The sequence below is a fragment of the Xylocopa sonorina genome, chromosome 3 (genome assembly GCF_050948175.1).
Source record: "Xylocopa sonorina isolate GNS202 chromosome 3, iyXylSono1_principal, whole genome shotgun sequence".
Taxonomy (NCBI): Eukaryota; Metazoa; Arthropoda; class Insecta; order Hymenoptera; family Apidae; genus Xylocopa; species Xylocopa sonorina.
This window is the reverse complement of record NC_135195.1, coordinates 14,155,276-14,172,793: the sequence shown is the minus strand read 5'-3', so window position 1 is coordinate 14,172,793 and position 17,518 is coordinate 14,155,276. Positions and strand designations below refer to the sequence as shown.

Here is a 17,518-nt window from a genome sequence, read left to right as displayed (position 1 = left end):
TTTTCAAGCTGTCAGATTTCCATGCTCGAATCTAAAGAGGAAAAAATTGGAATTTGTTTCTGGAAGATGGTCCTTCTTTCTCCCGAAATCCTAGATTCAAAGTTCCGTCAGGGTAAAGCAAGCTTCAGGGCACGCGTTCCCTGGTGTACGTTCACCGTGCTCGCGTGCCACGTGACGCTCGTCCTCCATTCTCTCCACTTGCCCCTGTGTCCGCCTTTGGCAAAACTCGAAAGCGACGAAGCGAAACCCCCGGGCAGTCGAGAAAAGAAACAGGTACGACTGTAAAGCAAAAAGGGTGAAACAACATCGAACAGAGTGGCCACTATACTACAGACAGTTCCACGACCAGTTCTCGGAACGGGTCGCGAGGGGGTGGGAGGAGCTCGTTACGCGGTCTAGGGAAGGACGACTCGCGCGGTGGAAGGAGGAATCGGGTCGGAAAAGGGAGATATCGGCGGGCGTGTGCGGAGGCGAACAGCGGAGACGGTCGCGGAAACGGCGACGACAACGGGGAACGACGTAGCCCCTCGCGAAGACGAGGACAACCGTATAGAAGCACAGCGCGTAGTACGTGCAGCAGGTCTAAGCATAGAGAGAGCGGCGAGAGAAGCTCGAGCGAAACGAAGGCGTAGACGAGGACGAGGACGAGGACGAGGACGAGGACGCGAACGAGGACGACGCTGACGGGTCGCGGCGGCGGTGGTGGTGGCCCTGGCAGTGCAGAGTCGCGCGCGTTCGCGTGGGTGTCGGAGTGAAAAGGCGGGGCAGAAGTCTGAAAAGGGGCGTGGCGGTCGGTAGAACCCGCCGCCGCCACCGCCGCGGCGACCGCGCGAGGAACCGACCGCTGTGGCGCGAAAGGGACGGCGAACGCAGCGGACGAAGGGGCGACGAGGACAGCAGCTGCGCTAGTTGGAGCAGGAACCAGCTAACGAGCGTGCGGTACGAGGGATAAAGACGACACGGTGGACGTCGACGAGTGAGCGTATAGTAGCGTCGAAGAAGGAGGGGGCGGCCGCGAGGAGCGTCGCGCGAATGAGAGGGAGCGAGAGGGCCAGAGGCGGGTAACAAAGGCAAAAGGGAGAGGGAACGAGGCTCGGGAGAAAAGACGAACAGCGGGAGAACAGTAGCGGGGAGCATGCGAGGAGAGAGTGGTGCAGCGCGGGCGCCGCGGCGGCGCGGAGTGGCGCGGCGCGCCGCGCCGGCCGCCGCCGCCGCCAGGCTGCGCCTCCGAATCTCATCCCGTTCGGACCTCGGGGGCTTCAGTCAGTCAGCCGACGCTCCGAGACGCGGTGATTATTCCCATTGTATGCCCGCTGCCTCGAGGGGGGGTTCCTTCCACCACTGACTATCCATCCGGACTCTCCTCTCTCGCTCTCTCGGTATCGCGAACCGCTCGCCCTCGCGGCCTACTGTCGGCACCCGCTACTACTGGCTACCGCATACTGCTCACCGTCGTCCTCGTCCTCGTCGTCGTTGCCATCGTCGTCGTCGTCGTCGTCGTCGTCGTCGTCATCGTCATCGTCGTCGTCGACCGGTTCCAGAGCGGTGGGTTTATCGCGCGTCCTATAGTGTCGGGACCGCGAAACGGTGCGTCGCTCTAGATCCGCGTGAACCAACGTTCTACGCTTGTTCGTCCTCTCGTCGTCCTTCACGACTACACGCGGACCAGCTGGATTTCCGATCGTGCGTGCGTACATCGACGAGCGCGTTCGCACGCGCGCGCGTACACGTACACGCGCGTACACGCACAGACACAGACACGCTTCAGCTTCCAGCTACATCGATCTTCCTGGCTTCCTGTGAGTGAGAGATAGATCGCCGGTCACGTCGCGACGGATCCACCGGCGCAGACGGAACCATGACGTAAACTAGTGTGGGACCAACCGGTGTATGCGATCTATCCAACAGTTCCTCGAGTTCCGCGATCGATCCGATTACTAATCCCGGTTAGTCCGCCAGTGAATCGAGTATCGCGTCGATCTTGCTGCACGAGTGTACCGCAGCGACATCCGATCGATCGGGAACCGCGGCTAACCGGCAATCGCTCGTCCCTGCAGCCTCGGATCGTTCGTTCTCGTTCTAGTGCCGGTTCTGTGCGGGGGTGTCAAAGGTATATACCATCGCGTAAGCGTGACAAGTGAACAGGAAGACGTCGAACGGGGTAGTCGAGGCTACCAGCGCGCGAGCAGGATGATATGAGCACGCATGGCAGGTGAGTGAGACGCACGAGCACGTGACCGCGTTCGGGGGGACGTTACCGGTGTACCGGCCACGGTGTTTAGTCACCGTTTCCTGTAATCGCGTTCCTCTTGCACGCAACAATCGTGTCAACTCGTTCACTGTCCCCGTGTACATCATCGTTTTATCCACATCCGTGATTCACGTATGACGTATCGGAGTAGCTACGGTTATCTAGTGCGTTACCAGTGCGATCGAGACGTATCCCACTAGCGAGGACCGCGGTAGCGGATCGAACCGTGAACGCGTCGACCCCTCGAATATCCGCGAACGAGTGACTAGGTACTTTTGCTCGGTTCCAACGCGATTTCCCGGGACGAGTCACCAAGTTTTCGCGCACAGGTTACCAATAAGTCGCGTAGCGTAATCTGTGCAGTAAGTGGACGATAACGTCAGCGGGGCGCGTGTTAGCGGTGGCGTGCGTGTGTTCCACGGCTGTCTGCCAGCCGTGTGCACACGCAGGGCCATGTGTTCCCGGCGAAAGAGAAGGAGATCGGCGTGGAGAGAGTAACAGATCGAAAGGGAAAGAGTGAATCAGCGGCGGCGAGGGAGAGAATCGGGGGACGAAGGAGGGTGCCGGAGAAAGAGAGAGAGAGAGAGAGAGAGGGAGACCGTGCAACGCATCTGACCCAGTGACCCTCCCCTGGCTATGCCTGTTTCCCCCGATTCTCCCTCGCCGCTACCCTCTTCGACGGAGTTTCCATTTACTCCGGGTCTCCTTCCTGGCAGCCGTCTTCGGCCCGTGTCCTTCGCGACCCTCTCTCGAAAATCCTGAACGGATTCGTCTTTCCTGCCTCGCCTCGCTCCGGCCACTTGACGCTTCGCCGATCGACGCGTCCCAACGCGCGGAGGGGGATGGAAACCGATTCCTGGGAAACAAAGTCTTCCTCGTCTGAAACGTGACTGGGTTCCGTTATCCTGCGGCCTTGGGGGAGAGAGGACTCGTTTGCATGGGATAGAGAGACGATGGAGTGGTTATATCTGGATGACAGATAGGTAGTCGGTCCGACGCGATTGAAATGCGAAAGGTTTACGAGAGACGAATGCGAGGCTTTGTGTTCTCAATTGTCGAGTATTTTCAATCTGTTCGTAAAGGTCGGAAGGCCGCGGAGTGCGGTTATTAAAGATGACAGATGGCCAGTTTGACATGGAGCAATTGAATCGTGTCTTCTGTTTTTAATTATCAAGCGGTTCTCGTCCCTCGTGTACGCATGTTTTAAGATAGAATCGCAGGAATGACAGATAGATGTTCTCACGTGACCGAGAAGCAGGAGGCTTTCCTACGAAGCGAGGTCTTGGCATTGTTCGTCAAGTACTCTCGATATTTCGCGTCTATTTTAAGATCGAACAACCAGGAAGTTGTCATCGAAGTAACAAGATAGCCTAAAAATTGGTACCAGTTACGTCCCTCGTGTCTGAATAGCCGTCGAGCGGCGGTCAATTTATAAAGAGCTCCGTTTCAGTTTTCCGCGTCGCGAGTACGGCGAATTGTAACCGCGGAGCGGCGGTTACATTCTGAAAAGGTCCGTTTCAATTCCCCGTGTCACGGTTCAGGTGTAGGGTCGTTGTAACGGCGGGGATCGAAAGTACGCGGCCTGAAAACGCGCACCGCGGGCTGGTTCCGCGTCGACATCAAAGAGGGAAGTCGTTGGTTTGCATAAACAGCTAAAACCGAGGCGAAAGGGGTCGCCGTTGGGACAGGGATAAATCTTTCATCGCGGCTCTAATTAAAATGGCCGCGACGGTATTTTTATTGCCAGAGCGGTTACACCCGAGCGGGTCAATGTTAACGGGTACCGCGTTCGATGCGGTATCAATCGCGCAGGACTGGACATCCTCCGGGGAAATGATAAATCGCGGCGCGAGCCCAGGCGGCTCTGTCAACGCTCCGAAAATAGCTGACGAAGTTCGTTAGACAGCGACGAACAATTCCACGATCCCGGAAGCCGGCGAGAAGTTCGCGTAAAAGCGTTAAAGCGTGGCGAGGTTAGTTAAGCTAACTACCGCCGAAAATGAAACACCGCTGTCAACGTTACATTGTTGCGGGCAGCACAATGCCCCGCGTGGTGCACCGTGCATTCCGGGAATCGGCCCTCATCCATCGCAGAGAAAATACCGCGGCGTTTCACGTGCAACAATATCAGAATAGAAATCGCCGATGCGCGTCGTCCAACGTACACAACCCCGGGTCTCTCTGGCTACCGGGGCGAGAAAGTTGCGGACGCGCACGGACAACAACGGACCCGAAATAGAGGCTTGCGGAACGAGTTACTCGACGGCCCGTACGAAACGTAGAATTATTGCCCGTGTCATTAACTCTTTGTGTTCGTCGAACGGCCGTGCAACAATTGCGGCCTCTCGGCACGCGGGGATTCCGGCTATTAAAAGGTTGTCCAGCGCGTTCGCGAAAGACGAGGAGATTAGTCGCGATCCTACGGTGATGTACAAGCTTCGCTGCTCGTGTACAGAGTGGAATTATCGCCATCGTCGTTGGGCCTTTGCGTCACTTTATTGGGCGGCGGTTGCCACGGTTGCCCCCCAGCCATCTTCATCTGTGGATTTTCTTGGTCGGCGGACGTTCGAGTTCAGGTTCGAATATTTGAGAAGTTGCGTGGAATTTGGATTCAACGCTGGATCGATCGATCGAGGGATCGTGGTTGATAGGTAAAATTCGACGGGCGATCGTAAATGGCTGACGCGCGGATGGAATTTGATTTCTGCGGAGGGTGAAACTTGTTCAGCGAAACATCAGTGAAAAATATAGATAAAAATGAAGAATTCATGATCGAGCGAATAGCACGTACATATCTAGGTAGATCCGATGAGAATTTTGATAATTCAGCAAGACGTGGCAATTTTGGCGCTTCGTAATACAGTCGTTGAACTCCGTCCGTGCTCCGACGTGACAGCTCTATCAACTTGAATTACGCAAGGCACGATAACTCAATAAGACGAGATCCAACCCTATTCTCCGTTACTTCGTTTTATCGATCCCGGTGGAACGTCTTATTAATGAATCATCCGCGTTTCCGGGTGATCCGGTGCCGCGCTCGTGGCTACCCTCTTCGAGAATAATCCGCGGATTCCTAGGTGCGCGTTGCCGAGCGCACGCCACGGTTCACGCCAAAAATACCGGTTAATCTCGAGAGGAACGTGATAATTAACAGCGAACGCGTGGTGTCGAGGAGCATTCGCGCGCACGCATTGTGCGCGTTGCGTAATTAGGATGCATCGATCGATGACCGCGCTAAACCGGGCATGAAAGTGAAAAATCCAACCGGACGATAGGAATCTTCGCGCTCCATTATCCCGCCTCTACTATTTCTCCCTATCGTCACGCGGAAAATTGCTACGCGAACTAATCTGTGAAAACCGTGAATGGTAGATAACGGAAAATAACATTGTCGATCATTGGTGAAAAGTGTTGGTGTAATTTAATTAACCGTAAGAAACGATCCCTTATAATATCTGACTTAAAATCAATGAAAAACCGATTGATACCCATTATACTTCGAAACGGTCGATTTTAACGAATCGCACAAAGGATATCGGTTTATTAGTTCCCTTGGATATCGGTTTATTACCAGGACCGTTGAAAGCGTCTTTGGTAGACGTTCGAGTCAGTTCGAATAAACGATTTCGACTGTTAATTGGGTCAACATCGATTCCCGTTGCCCTGGCATACAAATCGAACTGTTCGAGCGATCGACGTAACGCGGAGAGGCTGGAAAGTCCAGGAAGCAAAATGGCACCGCGTAAGGAAGACCACGAAGACGGGTTCTCGGATGGCTCTCGACTCTGTCACCCTTTCGATCGTTTGTCGCGATCGAAAAATGACGGAGGAGTGAAAAAAAAGTGCGCGAAAGAAAGGAAAAGCGTAACGAGAGAGAAATGAAAAAAAAAAATGGTGAAAAAATATAGAACGCGAGCGTGCTCCTTTACGTAACGCCGTGCTCGTGGCGAGAGCGTTCGTTCCTGCATTTTTCCGCGTCGCTCGACGGAGTAAAAAGGCGGGAAAAAACACGCGAATGGAAGAGATCAAATGAATACAGAGGGGCAGACTTTGTTATCGAAACGTTTCTATATTCCCATCCATATTCATCGACTGGCTTCGGCACTTTTCTACCCACCTTCCATTGCCCCGAGCGTAATAAATATGGCCCCGTTGCGGGGGATTATCGGCTCTCGCCGGACATTACGCTCGCGATCGATAACCAGACGCGGGGTACCTACGCGCGCGATCTGCCGTTACACGGTAAATAATACGATAATAACGCGCGGAAAAACAGCTGGCCCTAATCGCGCGCGTAAACGTTTTAATGGCACCGTTTAGTTTGTCGCGTTCGGGAGCAGCACGTGAACCTTGTTGCGCGCGTGTATCGCCGGGACTTCAGGCGAAAATGTGTACAACCTGTCCACTTTGAACGCGGCGTGGTTCGTTCGGTGAAACTGAGAGCGAAATTATTTATTCGAGCGCTTTGAACGACGATTTAAGAACCGCGGTGAACATCGCGGTGAACATCGCGATCCACGCTCGAACTGTGATTTAATTGGACGTTTTAGAGTTCGTAGGATCAATTAGAATCTCTTGGAATCAATCGTATAAATATGTTTTGTTTGTATACACTTGTTATCGTACCGTGCGTTATACTCGTTTGCTCATTACTGTGCAGATTGACCAGCAGCAAGAATTAGCGAATGCTCGCAGCAAGTATTGGCACTTGTACTTTTAAAGTGTAATTAGTTGTGACTCTTACTTTTCTCAACCGTATGAAACTTCGATTATAGAGGTTTAACGACGCAAAAAATCTCCATTGCTATCATTTTATTTCAAAACATCCAGTGCGAACTCTTCTTGATAGTGCCTTAGAAGAGACGTAATCTAATCGCCCCGAGTGGTTATATAATATTATAATGGCATTATTTAGCGTTCTTAGATACGATTCTTCGAATCGTACACAGTACGCTGAAGAATCCAACGAAATATTGCGATATGCCGAATTTCTTTTCCATACAGATATCCACAATTGTAGTATTCTTTATCCAAATTGGTGAGCGAAAGGTTTGATGACCGTGAAAGATGATCGTTGTTTAACAATGTGTAGGTAGCTCTCAAGAACCCGATGTTCTATTAACATAATTGTATCTTAGTGATTAGAAACGTTACGTCATTTCGATTTTCTTCGAATCACGGAACGATTTAAAAATCTACGTAGAAAATCACCAATCAATTTTCATGCAAATGAAAAGAGTACACGTTGTACGACGCGTTAAGGAAAATATTCGACTTTGCAGATCAATTCTAAGCGCGAATCAGTTTTGATATTTCTATCGCGAACGGGGGCGAAAAAAATTCCCAAGCTTAATGTCACTTAATAGTATCTATAAACAGACTACTCCATCCATGAGCGGTAATTTATGATTGAATTTGTGTTGCAAATTATATACGTCTGTAGCTAAAAAATCCGAATGATTTCAATTTTTTGTCAAACCGCTCGGACGATTATATACAAAGTAATAATCTAATCGCAGACCAGTTGCACAACGTAGCGATTACATTATTTTACTCCCGAGTGCGTGTCTCGGATATTAACATTGAACCAGTAAAGCGCGCTGATTTTCATCGCTGTCATAAATATGCCGCTATTGGCACGATGATCGCGAACTTTTGACCGAAAGTACCTGCCATCGAAACCAAAATGCGACTATAATTCCATCGATTCCAATATTTACGCGAGAAAGAATTTCACCGCGCTAATAGCGTACGGCACAGGTGACAATGATTGCGTCGCATCGTCCACGTCTTACTCGGCAAATGTAATTTTAACCGGCAAATATTTTGATCCGTCTAAAATAAGACAGTAGCGGCAGTCGGATCTCGAAAAAGAGTAGAGACGCGATAAAAATACTACAATTTCAATGGCAATGTTAACGTCTCGAAATTTCTGGCCAACATTGTATTCGCATTCGCATGACGTAACGGGCCATTGTCATCGAGCGACTTTTGGCTAGACGTAGATGACAAAATACTTATAAATAATACGCGTGCAGAGCGTGCCATCGTAGCTACACCCTGCATCGTAGCTGCGTTCGCGGTTATCCGTTTATGCGCGAAAACGAATTGCTGATGAACGAAAGCTCGAAACGAGGGACCTCGAAAAAAGAAAATTAGGGAACCGTGACAAGCGACGTATGTACCACTCGAACTATTCGCGTAATCGCGAGGAAGATAATCGAACGATCCACTTTGGATGGGGCACTCTGTACACGACACGGTTCGCTCGAAAAACTGTGGGTGGCGGAACGTAAAGGAAATGATCCAAGAGATCGTAGACACCGCGGCACGATTCCGCGTGCAGTACGCGGTCGGCTCTATAATTACGTACCTCCGACACGTTCGATATTTTCGTAGAATTCGGGAACGTGTGCATCGGCTCGACAATAGAGCCGTGACGGAGATCACGGACAAATCGCGCGCGTTCGCGCGGATCTTCTTCACGTGTCCACGAGGGTTGATTCAGGTCCGCGTGTCACCGTGAAAACAGTGGCGAACGAAAAAAGCAGCGACAACGTGACTCGCGCGTACGATATCGACGAAATGAACGCGCGAGCCGTTGTTGCGCAACCCCCAACTGTGCGACAATACGTACGATCTGTAACGATTCGTATCTCGCGAGATGACGTACGCGATTGGTATGTCACCCTCTAAATAGATCCCTTTTACCCTCTGAGTAAAGATTGTGCGTGGAAATCTGCGGCTATAGATGTTTGTCACTAAGTAGAAGTAATTATGAGTTGTTGAGACTAATCTATTTAATAGATAAATATGAAATATAATGAAATAAAGCTGTCGATATTTTCATCAGACATAAATTTAATCGTCGAATATCATTACGTAGCCAAGAGAGGGGAAAAAGGTGACGTTAAATGTGCTCGTGATAGCAATATATTATAGTAGATTCGCAAAACATCAGAAAAGGAACTGATTTACCCATCAATTCCATTCGATTCGTCGATAAATCGTCGTTCCACCGCGTTTCTCGCGCCGAACCGGGGGACGGATCGCACGATCGCGTGAGGTGTGGAAGAACGATCGTTTCGATCATTGACACTCGCAAGTCCGCGCGACGACGGCGAAACGGGAAAAACGCGGCTATCTCAGGCAACGCGAAAAATCGAAAGCTGTTCTCGCGATTTCACGGACACCGTCGGACCTGTTCACCGCGACGCGTCAGCTGATGCGATGAAAAACAATCGTTCGAGTGGTAATTACAGTTGAACGAGTTAATACGATCCTTGGCATCGTGAATTGCTAATGCGTTTATTAGCGGCGCGCGAGCTAACCGACTCATTTTTGCACCGTCTCGCGCATCGTTCCTTTTTTTTTTCCACCGCCGCTCGATGAATTACAAAGTAGCGATATTAATTGTTTTTTCGTCGGGAACGTGTTCGTGTACGCGTCGCACACTAACGAGATAAACGCACGTGTTGCATAATGAATAATGATTCGATCGTGCGGAAACGTCAGAAGGTTAACGTTTGACACTGACATTGCGCATCTTGGATAACCGTTAAGGAAATTAATTAGAAAGTACTCGTTGCCAGTATTGTAATTGACCGATTCTTAAATAGATTTGCTCCAATTTTACGCGTCATTGCGACCCGCCGTTAACGTTATTGTACGATCGTGTTTTACGAGCCCGTATAATTTACGATAATATTATTTATAGCTATCCAAACGCATAAAATGTTTCAGCCTTGTCTCGACTTTGTTGTACAATATTTTTTCCGCTCCGTATAATCGTGCGGATAATTAATAATGTTCTGTTTCTATGCTAATCGTGCCCCACCTTTTTACTTGCGCTCTCAGACGCAGAATATATAAATATTCTACGATCACCCGTTTCTATTAATACATAACTTCTAATTACATCTCGCGCCGCGCACGGTAGATACAATCGTGTTCCCCGTAACAAAGGGAGCAACGAGCTCGAAAGAGAGCCAAAAGTATTTCTATCGTCTCGACTCGCTCGATTTACGGGTTTCCCATATTTTCCTGTAGCCGAGCGCAGGCTCGATCGCGCCGCTCGAACCTGACGAGTATCTGTTGGCAGTTAAAGGGCCTCGTCGCGCGGCTAATTAGCTCCGAAAACAACGGCGAGCCACTCGCAGAGGAAACGCACGGAAAATGCTGCTCTCTCTCTGTTCTAATTACGACGTTTCCGCGAGATCGATGGATACGCAACGACTGCTTTTTGCCGCGATCCCCGAGCGAAGGAAAAACGAGAAAGAGAAAGGGAATTCGTGGTGCAATCGCGACTTCCGTCGATGCAACCTGCGCCTCACGGCTGGCGGGGCTAATACTTTATCGTACACGGAAGAATTCCACGCGAAATTATTAAAATATTTCAGAAAATCTCGTTCGTAACGATACCATGTAACGTGGAATCAATTTCGATAAAAGGTTGCCCACACGCGGGCAATTAATAGAAGCTAGGTTTGTTAAGGACTCGGTGATTATCCCGATTGCGATCCAAAGTCGTCGATTCGATGCTTCGTGTGTACGTAGAATCGCGCGCAGGTGGAGTCTCCGGACTAATCTACTTAAGTGAATCGAGACACGTGGCTGCCGATGCACGGACAATCGTAGGACAATGGTATAATGCCTTTGATCGCGCGTCTGATAATGGCTGCGTGCGGGACAATTGCGCGCCTGGGAGCGCAGGATTGTCATCGAGAAATCGTACGACCTTTTCTCGGAAGGTAATGAGGTAAGAGAGGCCGATTAGAGTGTAATCGGCGTGCTCGTTGTGCCGTTACGGCCGAGCGGCCGGCACAATATGCTAGCGTAACAAAGAAATAGAACGAGATCGTCGGTGTGGGGTGGTTGATACCGTGGTATCAGTGCGCCTTTCGGCCTTTTGTCACGACGCGGTATCAGTCTGGCCTTAGATCTTTTGTGCGCCACCGATTAAACCCACCGCTCGCAGCAGAAATTCAAACGTGCAAGTGCGTGCAAAGTAGGCACACTTTAGAGGGCGAAGCCTCGAATTAATCGCGAGTTTCTTTCCTTCTTCGATGTATTCTTGCGACAGTACGAGTCTGCGTAAGAAACCACGGAATATTTGTGAGTTGTAAGAAAATTGGAACGATTTCGATTTTGTCGTGTGCAAATCGTGTTGCTCAGTGAACAGTTAAGGGGTGGAAAAGACGCGATCGATGTTGTTTCCGTTGGAGTTTCGATGGTGAAGATTTTACTGACCCCTGCTGTCATTCGTGACTCTTAGTCCGGGAATACTCGCGGATTTCATGTAAATTTACCGAGACCAAGTTGCAATCCGCCGATACTTTGGTGTCACATTACGCTGCCACTGCTATTGCGTTCGATTTAGTGGCGTAATAGGTTTCGGAGCCTTCCAAGGGAGATTGATTATTCATGAGCACGCGATGGGTTATCGCCTCGTCTAAGATTGATTTTCATAACTAATTGAGAATGTAGAGCGGGAATATTTCTATTTCGTACCCCTCGATCATTTTCTCTACGAGCAATTTGTTTCTAACGTAACTTCTGTATTTCTACTTCGAGGCGATACGAACACTACGCCAGTCTCAATAAATCACTCGCCACGAAAAACTTTCGTTCGGTAACGATACGACGTTAATCTAATATCGCGAGTAATAATCGACTATAAAACACATAACATTAGTCAACGACGTGTTCGCCGTGTGATTAGTTTCAGGCCTGTAACTTTCTCTATATATTATAGATTCGAATGCGCGTGAAAAAAAAGAAAGAACAAAATCGTTCGTTTATTGCCAACGATGAATTTTGATGTTACATAAATGTTCGATTATCTTATCGATCGAGATTATAGGATAAAAGTATTCTCTTGGCTGGAATAACCCCTGTTAACGATTTATCGGAAGCGCGAGAAGATCCTGCGGATCGTGTGATAAATCAGCCGACAAATGGCTCGTGGATCATAAACATCCTTTAACGCGATTCAGGTTCGCCGTTCGTGGCGATCCGATTAAAAGGCTAAGTGTTTCGGAGTTACGACACGCACCGCGGGTTGGTTGTGATGTGGAACAACGGGTTAGGTTTAAAAATAAACGAAATAATGTACTGGAGCGGTGAAAACAGATGTCGCTTTTCAGCCACGGGAATAGTGACTTCCAAATGCAACCGGCGAAAGCGTGGCGTAAATATCATTTATCGCTGGCCGTTTTACCAAAGTCATCTAAGACGGAGCCTTTTTCACTGTCGCGCGGGCCACTCTACCCTCTGAATCGTGAACAAATCAACCGCCGTGGGCCGGCTCGCGTTCTACTCTGCGTGGGCTGAGTTTATGTACCTACCGAACATCGGGAACGTACACCAAGCATTCTGAAACGCGGCTGATTGATACGAAATATCGAACGATCGAATGAACAGGTGAAAGAAACGCGATAAATAGTAGGGAACACGTTACCACGGGATCATTTCTCGAGAGTATTATTTTTAAATGTTTCGATAAATGATCGCGTTGACTTCTAAACGGGGGATACGATCGACGTGGTTAAGAATAAAACACTTGGAACGAACAAGAAAAAAAGAAGAAGAAATTCTTAGATAGCCGTATACTTTGTGACTGCGCAACAGAAATATATAGGAACCAGAACAACACATGGCTCCCGACAAAAAAAGACATTCAGCTTGAGTGGAACTATTCCTCGAGATACACGGTAAACTGAAATTTCAATGAAAGCAAGAAACAGGAAGCTGCATCTCAATAGCGGCCCTCGAAAAAAACTTTGAGTCACTGTCTCCACCCCAATCGCTGGCAGGGACAGGGGTGGCCGCGTCGAGGGGTTCGCCAGGGCGCACGGGCAACGCAGCCAAAGTGGCCCGCCTTTCGTATTCTTTGTGCTCCAGAACCTATCCTATTAAGCTCTTTTCAGAATAGCAATTGCTAGGATTCTAAAGAAATTTCACGATTACCTGTTACAATATATAACAGAGCAATGCTCATAATTACGCTTTCATAGCGGTGATACAATGTACGCGCGTACATTTTTATTTCAAAAGAAATGTCGCATTCCATGCATTAAATCGAAAAAGTAATACTTCTTCGTGAAATCGTATACTGCGTTTGTTTAACGTAATATCTACTCGCTTCATTCGGTTCTAATATCCATTCCGAGTACCGTATTATGAAAACAAAGAGGAGGAAAGTTATTCGAAATCAGGGACCACAAGAATTCACTCGCAGACAGCCCCCACGTCCCCTAGAAACAATACCAACGCGAGCATACCCTACGCACTCCCGATTCGTACAGATTAGTTACACATTCCTGCGCGCTCGGCCTGCATTCTAATATCCACTCGACGGAGATAAAAAGCCGCATTCTCCCGTTCAAGTAGCACACGCACGTGGCCGTTCTCGTCCGCGACGAAATTTCGTTCCCTCGCGTCCGTATCCGTCTCTGGCGCGAGCGCGCGCGCGCGCGCGTATGTGTGCGCGCGACCGTCGAACGCACGGGGGCGGCTGGCCCGTAGAAACACTAACGCGTTCCAGATGCTGCCCGCTTTGTTCCCATCGGTGCGCTCTCCTTTCTCGCGGTGCCTAAAAATCTTACTCCCCCGCTGACACCCCCCCTTGTCCTGTTCCGGCAACGGATTCTCGAACCGCAAACCTCGTGGCACCCTCCGCGGTTCGACGCGCTGCGCCGCGCTGCGCCGCGCTGCACCGCGGGCGTCGTCTCACGCGTTAAGTATTTCCGTTCGATTGTTTTTGTATATTTACCCTCGCGTGGCGTGCACCTCGCGGTTCTTGCCACGCGCTTTTCGTTTGGTTACTCGCTGCCACTGTGGGGTCCGACCCGCTTCGCCGTCTAGGCCAGCGTCCGCCGTTCTCGAAACGCGGATACCCCGTTTCCGTGAACGGAGACAAAGGTCTCTCGCCTGGCGCGTACATCGGGGAGCATCGACAGTACGGGGTAAAATTAGACGGCGAGAGTTTATTAGAGTCGAAGGGGGTATTTGCCGTGCGTTCGACGGTCTCTTATGCGTATCGGCTTCCATTTTGGTTCCTCTGCGCGCAGCTATTAACCGAGGATGCAAGCCTTTCATCGGCGTCGATCGCTATTGTTGAACGAAGGTTTGTTTCTCAGTTTCGTAGCGCGTCTTCGGAGCGCGGAAAGGCGAGCGTGCGAAGCAGGACGAAGCGGAGGACCGGGTTGTTAGATTCGAGCAACTTGACACTGAACACATGGCCCCACTTCTCGAGACCACACTCGGCCAGAAGACCCTCCGTCTCTTCTTGCTCTCGCCCTTCGCGCCGACACCGCGCCAAGCCACGGTTTCCGTCACTTTTGTTCCGCGCGATGCCCCGTTCCTTCTTTCTTCGACCGATTCCTCCGTGCCCACGCATATACGATGGCCCGCAGCCTCCTCTCCCGTTCGAAACAATTTGGTCGCAGGGAAATGCTCGTCGAGATGCTGCATCCTTGGTTGGAGGAAAAGTACAGGTCATCTACGAGAGGCCAGGTCACTCGCGGATTCTTTCTATTCGCGTGATTAATTGCCAGCTATCAATCGTTTATCGCATTTTTTCAATTCAACGATACGAATAGTACAATAATTATTATGTCAACGCACAGACGTACGGAATGATCTTCGAATCAAAGATCTCGCGGTGTATTATCTTGAGAACGAGACAACTGTATCGCACCGAGTTAAACATTTTTCTGTCGAGGTTTCACGAAGTTTACCCCACCATAGTTCATAATAGAGGACGTAAGAAATAGAAAATATAGTCGTACGACTTTCGTGCTATCTTTTGAGAGAAAAATTCGAGGAGTTCAGACGATGCGACAATCAGTAAATATAGCAGTCTCTTTCTCGAAGCGAGCATTTATCCGTATCATACTTTATAATTGTACCAACTATGGGAAGAAGAATTAGAAACGATGGAAATATAAAAATACGCCTATCTATCGATAATTATCACTTCCACTTGGCTGCGATTCTACAAAATAAAAACGAATATTAAAATCACTCCCCCGCCCTATTTGTACCGTAGAGAAACATAAACCCTTGATTACAAATCAACTTGAATCATAATGGCCGCGCACAGCGCGCGTTGCACTCCAATAATTAACAGCGGCCACAATTCTACTCGATCCGATAAAAACCGGACAAAAACAGCATCCGCCGATATTACAAAATCACCGTACATTCGAGCCAACACTCGAACTCCCTTTTCATCTCCGCGATCTTCGTTTCCGTTTCGCAAATGAAGTTAACTCGGGCCAGCAGCGACGCACAGTGGCCAACGCAGTTCTCAAACGAATAAATCTCGCGCCGATGAATCGATCAGCCCGGCGGAGGCGCCATCGCGTGTACGCGTGCCTTTCACTTCGCGCGGGACGAAAAAAGATAAAGAAAAAAAAACAAAAAGACAAGGAAATAAAAACAGAACGAGCGGAGAAATCGGAATCGCATCGTGCGCGCGCGATTAAAACGAGCGCCGCGGCGAATCTTGGAGACGAAGCTGCGCGTAGACGCAGGCTCTCGGTGCACGCGTTCGCAACGATCGACCAGCGTGCGCTTCTTAACGTCGTAAAAACGATTTTTACGTAACGCCAAGCCGCGCTCTGCCTCTCTTCGTCTTCTTCGCGGATTTAATTGACGCCTTCGGATCGCCTCGGTCGCGCGTTTATCGCGCGATCGTTATTCGCGTCCGTTTAATTGGAGAGGAAACGAGCACATTGTTGTTGCTTCGATTGTTCGGGGAACAATGTCTTCCTTGAAAGGGAAGCGCACGTAGGTTCAATTTTTTCGCGTATAGATTTATCTTTACCCGTTTCATTGGATTTCATAACTTCCAGACTCCGTTCCTTTCATTTCGCGCCATGACATCTCAGTAGTTCAGTGCTCCGAAATGAAACGAGGTTCGAGCGAGCTTTTCGAATGAATTTTTTCACCCGAGAACGCTCGTCTCGCATGCGATCTGATCTTGTCGGATCGTGTTGAAGTACATATTGTTCTTTCGATGCGAAGCATTTGTTTTCTCTAGTCAGCTCGATCCTCTTCGTACGGCATTTAACATTTCCAGCAGAACGTTAGAATCGCATAAAAGAAATATATCGTGCGGACTGTTGTTCGAAACGGAACTTTTCTAGATTCGAAGATATTCGCGATGGAGCAACGTTTTTGCGAATACAACACCACCAATAACCCCTTTAAAAGAGGATGAACGCGGTTCATCTTTTATCTAGAGATTCGAAGCAACTTTATTACCAAGAAACCAGGCCTCGCGTTACGCATTCACGTCGCATTATCATCGATGCTTACACAATACGTACTCCTAAACACCCGAGCAGCACCTATTACAATAACAAAAGTCTCGCTCGTTGATCGGCGTAACGAGGCAGGCAAACCGGCTGACCGCGAATATCGAGAGGCCACGGCACAAAAGACGCGGCGGCCGTCCAAAGAGTCAGGACAATAATAGTTGCCATCCGAAACATCCAAAGGAATACATCAACTGCCTCGGCAGCCGACTAAACAAAGAGCCCCTCTAATCCATCTGAACGTCTCCTCGAAACCCAACGATTTTTCATAACCCGCCGCGACACATCTCTCTACGCGTCCTCGCTCCAACCCCCCTTTTTATAACGCCCACGCGCGTGAAAGTCGACGACGTGTCGGCGCAGAATTCATGTTTCGTTAAATGCATTGGTCGGTTAATAGACACCTCCTACAAGTGTACATCTTACGCTCGCTCGAGGAATTAAGGCAGCTCCATATCAAAGAACGGTTTTTTTAGCATATGCAGAAAAGACAGGACCACCATAACATTCCCTTTTAACGTCTCTCTTCAAAATTCATGTATGCACATACCTCAAGAAGTTACTCCGCACAAAAGGAAGGGAAATTTGTTGAACATACGCGGAAAGGACAAGACCGCCGCAGAATGAGCGCCTTTCTTTAACGCGTCTCTTGAAAATTCATGTACTCCGAATTATGGTTTAGAAACAGAGCAATTTGCCATGGGAGAAAAAGAAGAAAGAGTTAAACAAATTTTGTAAAAAGTTTTATCTAATTTTAAACACAATTTTGATACTCGATATCGAAAGGCATTTGGAATCTCCAATCTTATTAAGTAAATTGAATGCACGGTCGAATCGAATGAAAAAGAGCACGGATGACCCAATTTCTCTCGCGCGTGCGATCGTTTCCGGTTCCTCGAGAGGCAATTAATCTCACCCCCGGTCGTGCATCTAATACAGACCG

The 17,518-nt window shown here is 49.2% G+C and overlaps 1 protein-coding gene across 5 annotated transcripts in view; it reads left to right on the top strand.

Moving 5' to 3' along the window:
• Positions 1-17,518, top strand: part of Sox102f (transcription factor Sox102F) — a 189,163-nt gene that overhangs the window by 117,994 nt on the left and 53,651 nt on the right. The window contains exon 1 of one of the 5 annotated variants that reach the window (XM_076911017.1): positions 1,562-2,212. The exons of the other annotated variants lie outside the window; for them this stretch is intronic. Coding sequence (XP_076767132.1) covers positions 2,196-2,212 — 17 coding nt within the window. The 5' untranslated portion in view covers positions 1,562-2,195. Of the gene's footprint in view, positions 1-1,561; positions 2,213-17,518 lie in introns of those variants that run through there. 5 annotated transcript variants of the gene reach the window in all.